The 8,755-nt window shown below is 54.5% G+C and overlaps 1 protein-coding gene and 1 pseudogene across 1 annotated transcript in view; both read right to left on the minus strand.

Annotated features, from left to right (window-relative positions):
• Window positions 1-8,755, minus strand: part of SYNJ2 (synaptojanin 2) — a 91,127-nt gene that overhangs the window by 16,170 nt on the left and 66,202 nt on the right. The window contains 6 exon segments of the mRNA XM_023521103.1: window positions 5-98; window positions 1,119-1,277; window positions 3,543-3,735; window positions 5,416-5,556; window positions 6,248-6,329; window positions 8,210-8,458. Of these exon segments, the coding sequence (XP_023376871.1) occupies window positions 5-98; window positions 1,119-1,277; window positions 3,543-3,735; window positions 5,416-5,556; window positions 6,248-6,329; window positions 8,210-8,458 (918 nt within the window).
• LOC111729950 lies at window positions 3,065-3,182 on the minus strand (annotated as a pseudogene).

Consider the following 8,755-nt stretch of genomic DNA (forward strand, 5'->3'; position numbering starts at 1 on the left):
GTGCGGCATTTGTCACTTGTGTCATAGGCAGCGGAGCCAACGTCATACTTGTAGGTGGGTCCAAAATTAATGCTGCCTTCGTGAAAGTCTTTAAAAATCTATTGGAAGAAAAAGGAGTCACACGACCACCTTAGTTCTCTTCGATTATGTGTGTCAGATGCAAAGACGAAAGTGAAAAAGGCACATTGCAGGCTGCTCTATCCCTAAAAGTCGCAGAATCTACATTGTATTTACAAATATGTCTAAAACTGGACACGTGTGCGCCTTTTAATGAGCAAAAGAAGTGATGATTATCTGTTCGGCTGACGGACACGCTGCCATCGGGCCTCCCCCCACCCCCACCTCCGGCACCTGATCCGTCACCCTGTCAGCTCGTCAGTCCCCACAGACAGTGAAAGGCACAAGGCAAGGATGTCTACAAGATGGGCAGAGTAACCAGTGTGGAGGACGGTCCTGAGAATTACCCAAACCAATCGGCATGTAAAGTATATTAGATATTGTCACCTTGTTAGGGTCTTCACCAAGGGATATCACCAAAGCAGAGTGGTGAGCAGAGCCTAAAGTGCCTTGGTGGCTTAGTGTATCTGAAGTCCACGGTCCTTACAAGGCTTGCACGTGAGTGTGAGGGGGGGGACCCGCAGACACCGGCATTCACCATCCGTACACTGCGGGGTGCTCTGATGCTGACGCGGGGCCGTGTGGTGCAGCTGTACAAACTGAGTTCAGCTACTTACTCTCTGGAGACAGGAAGGAAGGCTCAGCTTGTGTGAAGGGGTAAGGGACAGCGAACCCGCCTGAAACCAGAGCACGGGCTCTGGTGTTGGCAGAGAGACTTCCACTGCCACTGGCTCCTCTGGCTGGCCTGCATGCTCACCAGTGTCCTTTAGCAACGGCCCCACGAACAAGAGGACACACAGACCCTGAGCGCAGCCCGTTGGAGGAGGAACAGGAAGCGTGTAAATGGACGCTGTTTCCCTGCCTTCACAGGCCACGCCTGTCAGAGTCATTGTTAAACCCCCTCACGGAGCTTACATTTTCCCAACACGAGCAGATACGTTTAGTAGACGTTACTCCCTATTGGAGCAACTGCTAAAAAAGATTTTAATGGCACGACTTACTTTTCCATTGGATTTCTGTAGCTGTAGCTGATCAAATTCCAGAAGTTTCTTCCAGTCTTGGCGTTTGACAAAATAGAAGACTTCTTCATAAGTGAGATCGATGCGGTAGTTGAAATCGCCACACCAAAACACGTAGTCGTGGGAAAAAATGTTCCTTCCCTAAGGTGCAAAGAAACCCGTGACCACTCTGCCCATCTTGCGGGCAAGGTGGGGGAGGGGAGAAAACCCCATGCAGGTGCCAGGCCGATGCATTGTTCTTCATATGTTACTTAAAAAGTCTCATTTTTCACTTATCCCATAAACCTACCGAGGAACTTTTTTACATGGCCTACTTTTTTATTTTAAATAACTGTTTTTGAGTGGTTTGGAGAAAGCTCCAGCTCTAAGTGGGGCAGCATGACGGCCAGTATTTACTCTGCCGACCCGAATTCAACATTCAAGCTGTGCTCCTGCTTCGTTATGTCTTTATCCTAAGAAGAATGGCCCAGACGTTCAGAGTTATGAGTGTGAGGTTTAAGGAAATAGGTAAAAATGTTCAGAACTCGTGACTTTGTGAAAGTCCGTGGACTTTATATGTTTTCATCCTGTGATCCTCCATCCCAGCCTCACTCCCCCTTCCTCCCCATCTGGCCCAGTCACTCTGAGCCCCTGGTCCCCGGCACAGCCCTGGAAGACACCTGCTGCTACCTGTCAAGGTCTACAAAGGCTGGGCTCTGTTCCAGGGCCATGTTGCCCTCCCAGCAGCCCTGTGAAGCACACACTACTGGGTCTCTTTCACATTTAAAAACAGGCTCAAAAACTTGAAGGTCACACCACTAAGTGCATGATAAAAACCAGAACTCTGCACCAAAATCTGTTTCTCTTCTATGGTACTAGGTTCCCCTACGACCAGCAACGATAATTTGCACAGAAAATTAAAATGATCACAAGCAAATGCCACGCTTGTGGAGAGCAGTGCTTGCTGTCTAGAACGTTCTGCAGCGATGGAGACGTTTTCCATCCGACTCTCCGAAACAGGAGCCGTCAGCCGCTGCGGCCACCGAGCACGTGAAATGTGGCCTTGGCAACCTAGGGAGCTTTCATTTAATTTTAATCAATTTAAATAGTTTTGCGTGGCTAGTGGCTACTTTATTGGACGGTGAAGAGGTAGAGTGTCACCTTTTAGGTACCCTCGATATTTCTGCTGCTGGTAAAAAGAGCTAATATCACGAGTCCTTTAATTTTTTTGAATGCATCCCAAGTTTACTACTTCAAATAAAACTTTTTAAGTGGACAGGGTTGGACTCTTTAAAACTGCATAGACACACCAAGAAAACAGGTATGATGTTCTACGTGGTCCGGAAAACTACAAAATGCAAATTTCCCAACTCATTTGTTTCTTCTTTAATCCAAGTAACAAAGACTACAAAGATGACAGCACTTATTAATGAGAGCGAAGAAATTTTTGCCTTGAGTGCTGTGCCACCTAGTAAATGGGTTGTCAGGTTTAACGGATCTGGCCTCAAATGGAAGAGCTCCAGCAGTGGCTGACCACGTCTCAGACGCCAGCAGAATATGTATCAAGAACAGCTACAGTGTAAGAATATGTAGCAAGAACAGCTACGACCCGCTGGGAAACAGCTGGAGGGCACCTGGCTGGAGCTGTGCCAGCTGGCTGTCACATTTGCCCAGAAAAGAGAACATTAAAATCTGAATTTGGGAATGAAAACCTCTGGATCACCACGAGAGGGCAGCATGGTGTGCGTTATCGGCAATAGCAAGACCAGGTGGGCGGATCCAGGGCTCGGGTCAGAATTCAGGGGTTTCTACAATGGGCCTTCTCATCCGAGCCACAGCAGAATGTATGTGCCAAGAGTGTAAAACTCAAGACGACCGAGTCTTGCACTGGTAGGACTCAAATGTGCTTTGGACAAAAGCATGGTTTTCGTTTTTCTGTTTGTTTTTACCGCCTACGGCACCTGGTCTTCCTAGGTGGTCTCCCATCCAAGGACTAACCAGGCCCGACCCTCTTAGCTTCCCAGATCAGTCGGGATGGGGCGTGCTCAGGGTGGCGTGGCCGCAGACTAGACCCGCTGGTTTTCTTTCCCCACTCCACACGCTTGGATTAGAAAATCGGAAAACGCACGTAAGAAAATGCAGGTCACTAAGGACGCTGAGGAACCGTGTCGGGGCGGGGCATGGAACCCTCCAGAGCTGGACACCTGCTTTGCCTCCACTGCACCCGCCCATTTCTCCCCGCAGTGCCGGGTCCCCGAGGACGAGGACCCTCCTCTGCTCGTGCCCCCAGAGCCTGCCCACGTTAGCAGCGCAGAGAGCCACGCGCGGGGCTGGCCGAACAGGGAAGCCAGCGCGAGCAGCGCTTCCCGCCCCCGCGCCACGGGGGCCGCGCCCGCACCCACGCCCGCACCCACGCCCGCGGCGCACCGTTGGGAAACTCAGCTTCTGGGTGATCTCGCGGTAGTCCTCATTCCTCTCCTTCACCTGGGACTGCCCGGCCGTCAGGTGGCTGCACACGAAGCAGAAGCTGCTGCTGTGGAACTGGAAGCGGATGCCCACGGCGCCCTTGTTGCCCGCCTTCCCGCCCATGCCCGTCTTCACCGTGTCGATCGCCACGTCCCTGGAACAGAGAAGGCGCACGTCGGTGGCTTCTTAGTGGCTACGAGGAGAAGCACAAACCTATTTTGCTGCAGAGAAGAGGGAGGCGGCAGCATGAGGCCCGTGGCTCTGAGAACTCCCCAAACCATCAGCCCAGAGGCTGTGTCTTCCGGTCTTCAGCCCCCAGCTGCAGTGACCAGCGCGACCACCATCCACTCCGTGGTCACCCCTGGCCGCCTCCTCTCGCTGTCAGCAACACCTGGGGGCAGGTCTGGAGCATCTTCCCCACGGCCCCAGCTCTGACCTGCTCAGCACTCACAGAAGCGCACCCCAAGCCACCCTGGACGATGGGCCACCTCCATCCCCGCTTTCTGTTTGTGGAAGCGGCGTGGACTTCACCAACCCTCACCCTGCCCGACCGTCCGTCATCCTGTCATCCTGCAAAGCGCAAGAGGTGCCATCAGGCAATCAACGCGTTTTGAGGTACAGGAACCTGCCAGGTATTTACGGTGGGCCGGCTGGGGGTTGCAATGCAGACTCCCGCTCTCATTAAAACTCCAGTTTATGACGCATGCGCGTGAGTGCCTGGGTGCACAGAGAGATGGACTAAAGCACAGACGGACGCCTACACCTGCTCCCTGGGACCATCGCCCAGCAGACAAGGGAAGGGGAGAACTAGCCAACAGGTGTGTGAGCTGAACAAGCTTGAGGCCGAGGTCACGGGCGTCCAGGACCTCAGGCAGCATCTTGGAAATGCGGAGCGCCTAGCATCACTTCTAACCTTTACTCTGACCTTCCCTTCCCCTACCCTTCACTGGCCTTTACCCACTCATTTTGACACTGCCAAACTGCCAGAACACCACGATCAGGGGGACACAATCAAGGAGACTTAAACATCTTCTCAAAGTACAGAAGAGGATTATGAACAGAGCATCTTGCTCTCCAAGTGCTGCCACGGGCACACCTGTGGGCCTCTAAAGGTGTGTGGATGCCCAATGAGGCATGACCCTTCTCAAGAAAGACAGCGCTGGTCTCGGCAGTGAGGAAGACAGGAGGAAATTCTAGTGACACGAATAATACCAAGTAGCAATGTGAGGCTATGAGACAGGTGAGGGGAAAGGTGAGTTCCTCCCACAACTTAGACACCTATGCACAAATGTGCACACCCCCACCCCCGCTCACATGCATGCATACCCTTTACTAAAACAACAACCATCTCCTAAGGTTTTCCCTTCCTGACGTTCGTAAAGCTGTCACTTTAGAGACATGATGACGGAGTGACGATGGTCGAGGCATTCTGCCCACACATTACTTAGAACTCTCTTTAAGAGAGGCAGAAGAATTGGCATTTCCTGAAGGGTTACTCGGCTCTGGGTCAGAGATTTCCTGTCTAAACCTCAGCGAGGCATCCTTTTCCTTGTGCGAAGCTGAACTTGGGTGACGAGGGGCGTGTAACACTCCCTCTGAAAGAGTTCGGCTTCCTGAAACTAGAAGGTTCCCATTGTGGCTTTTAAATTGCTAGACAATATTCTATTCAGCCTCGTTTCTCCTTGGGGGTTTTGTTCCATTTATCTAGAATAATGGCAGGTCCTGATTCCTGTTGCAGGAGGTGGGGAGGAGGAGGAAGTCTGAACAAAACACCAAGAACAACCACACCCCCCACCCCCGTCGCCCCAGATGTTCATAAACCCAGTGTTCTCACCTGATGAACGGGACGTGGTACGGACGCACGAAGATGTAAAGGCAGACGCCCACCAGCTGTGCCGAAGTCAAGAGGATGTACCGATGGGAGCGGGAGATGGCTCTCTGAAGCTGCTCGCCCCACATCTTCCTGTTGGTGGTGCTGGGAAGGAATGATGCCGTCCAGTCAGCTGGAGGTGGGCTCTCCCACCCACAGACCCCCCAGCCCTTCGCTTCTTCCTTTTACAGGTGGACGGCCTGCCGACCGCATTCCCTTCATGCCGGGCCGTGATCCCGCGGCAGACAAGACGATCCGTAGAGTTCTGGTTGTGTCACACACATCACAGCACACACTGCACCCCACCCCTGCTGCCTGAAACCCAGCACAGGACCTTGCTCATGAGAGCTCCAGAGAGTCTGGTTTTATCATTTGTTCAGAAATAAAGCTGCACCAGTTTAGGAAAGAGAAGGTCTGGCTGACTTTCCACCTGGCAGTGTCCTTCCTGAGGACCTGGTGGAGCAGTACCTCCTCCCCACACTCCTGCTTCCTCGCCTCCCCCCAGGAAAGGCGACCGGCACCCTCCAGGCCGCCCTCTGCCCCGGCTCCAGGCTCACACACCAGCTCCCAGCACACGGGGCCGAGGCAGCAGTGCCTCAGAGAAGGTACAGTGACGACCCGCCTGTCACTATGTCCGTAATGAGCAGCGAAGCACTGCAGTCAGAGGGCCCTCCACAGCAGGGGCTGAGGTCAGCGGACTCGGATGCAGGACCGCCCCCTGGGCCTGCACCTGGCTCGGGAAACCCTCGGGGGGTTCCACGTTGCTCACCTACAGCCCGTGCACCCGGCCCCTTACCTGGCATTGACGATGTTCCCGGCACTCAATTCCACCATCTCTTCGAACCCCACGGCAAATATGTCAGCTGGGCTGCTGTCATCTGGGTGACAAGGCAGGAGATGAAGGAAATCAGACCCACCAAGGCCTGCCTTCGCTGACCGGTGGGGCCCACATCTGCCTGTGGGCCAGGTGTCCCTGTGCCCAGATGCGCTCATCCAGACCACCAGGCAGAGCCCCATGCGGGGCTCCACCCCCCATCTTCCACCATGCACACGGCCTTTCCCTGTCTACATCCTGGGGCGCGTGACTGACCTCTCCAAACCCCTATTCCCTTCTCTGTGCAAGGGACAGTAACCGCCACCTGACAGGGTCACCATGAAGTATCGGTCGGAGGCCACACGTGAAGTCCCTGCCCCCAGCATCTGGCGCGTAGTGAGCGCAATCCTGCCCGCCCGCTTCCTTCCCGATGACTTCCACGTGCATCAGACCTGTCTGCCAGCCAGACCCTAAGCTACCGGGCGCAGGGCTGTCTCATACTTGTTTGTGTCCACAAGTACTTCAGACAGTGCTGGACCCAGGCTTCCCCAGTTAGTGACCCCTGTCCCAGGGCTGGCACCCTGGTGGCCAGAGAAGGGAACACCCAGCCCAGCTCAAGGGGGTGGCCACTGTCCCCTGGGGGCTGCCCTGAGGGGATCTGCTCCAGAAACGCCTGGTTTATGGGAAGCGCGGGGAGCCGAGAGGCGATACTCCTCCGCCCGCTCTGTGCTCCCTTTAATGAGGAAGCTTCGGGTTTAACACAATCTCTAGGGTTGTGTCCTTGGTCCTTGTCCTTCTGACACCCAGCAGCCTGAGCCATCCAGCCCAACGTGCTTCCACCCTCTGCAGCAGCTGACACGCTCCGTCCCTGACTCCATCAGAAAGGCCAGGCTACCCACTTTCCTGCTGGCCACACAGGGAAGCCTGGGACCTCAAGCTCAACTGGCTTAGAGTTGCTTTTCTTTTTCTCAAAGAAGAAAATGCTCCTCCCCTGCTATGCTGGGCGACAGTGACAACTCCTTCCCTCTCCTGGACGCGGTTAAGTTTCAGTGGGAGCCCCGGTAAGCGCGCTATCCCAATAAAATCCCCTACAAAGTTAAGAGCCAGCTTGCCAGGGAAACCTGCCCCGTTCCCGCAAGCAAATGACAAGGACCTGTTTTAGAAAAAGGGGAAGGCAGTTTCTTTGGCCCAGGCTGATGTTCTCAGCACTTACAGGGCTGGTCCTGGGGGCGCTCACAATGGCCACCATGGACACGAGAATCCCAGTGGCCCCGAACTCTGGACTCTGAGACAGCAAGAGGGCACAGACTGTGCGTGCCACCACAGGGGCCAGGCTGTGGGGACCCACCACCCGGGGCAGCTGCTGAGTGGGAGGCCTCTGCACATCCACAGGCAGAGAACTGGATGGCCGGTTTCTTCCAGAATCCAAGGAAGCCGGAAAAAGCAAGGCCCCTCGGAAAATGCTGACTGCAGACAAATCATTTATGCTTCAAACCCTGAGTTCTGAGGCCACTAGCTACTACCTCACATGATCTAAGACAAAAGGCAAGGTGTCAAAATTGGACGTATTTCATTCTTAAGAAGTATACACAAATTCTTCCGTGTCCACTTAGAGCGGAAGCCTGTAGTTACGTGGTTGGTTTGGGAAAAGGGGACACGAATCATGAGTCTGGCTGCTGGCGTACCGCCAGAAGCCGCTTTGCACCCCCCTCACGACACAAAGGTTCTCGTGGTTAAAACCTAAAACTGCACAATCTCTATATGTGAAGAGAAAAAGAGAGAGGCCACTTCTGGAAAAGAGAAGGCGTCAAACAGTTCACGTGTCCTGCAAAGCCAGCCCTCTGTGCTTTGCTGCAGGAGCGAGAACGTCAAATGCCAAACCTCCCTGGGCAGAGCGTGTCCCAGGAATCCGTGCTTTGTTTTGGCCCAAGCGGCCGTACTTACCCTGGGGCTCGGCGACCCCGGCCAGCCCCGGCGAGTCCAGCAGCCAGTCCGCCAGCTCGGCTGTCCCGAGCAGGTTGCTCCTGAACTGCTTCCCGCCATTCACGTTCCAGGTCCCCACAGCAACGTGGATCCGCTTGAAATGTGTGAATTCCGACTGGCGCTCAGACATGGCTCGCAGGACCCTGGGAGTCACTGAGAGGAGGCGGAGGAGGGCACGGTTGTCGGCATCTGCACCCCGTGCCTCCCCCCAAAACACGGACGGGGACTCTGTCAGCACAGAAAGGAATGGAGGCAGGTGCCTGGTCCTGTGGATTCGGGCAGTGGTATGCAGGCAGGCTATCAACCGCGTGGCCAGGACACGCCCCTGTGGCGTTTCTGCCATAGAGGCCTGAAAACACAGGACCAGGTAATCCCTCTCGGTGCCCTTCCCCTAACCAGAGCTACAGAGGCTGTGACATCGGGTCACAGGGGACTTGGGGAATTTAAGCAAGGGTTGGAGAAGCAAGGGGGTCAAAAGGTACACGCTTCCAGTAGCAAAATAAATAA

The sequence above is a fragment of the Pteropus vampyrus genome, unplaced genomic scaffold (genome assembly GCF_000151845.1).
Source record: "Pteropus vampyrus isolate Shadow unplaced genomic scaffold, Pvam_2.0 Scaffold292, whole genome shotgun sequence".
Lineage (NCBI taxonomy): Eukaryota > Metazoa > Chordata > Mammalia > Chiroptera > Pteropodidae > Pteropus > Pteropus vampyrus.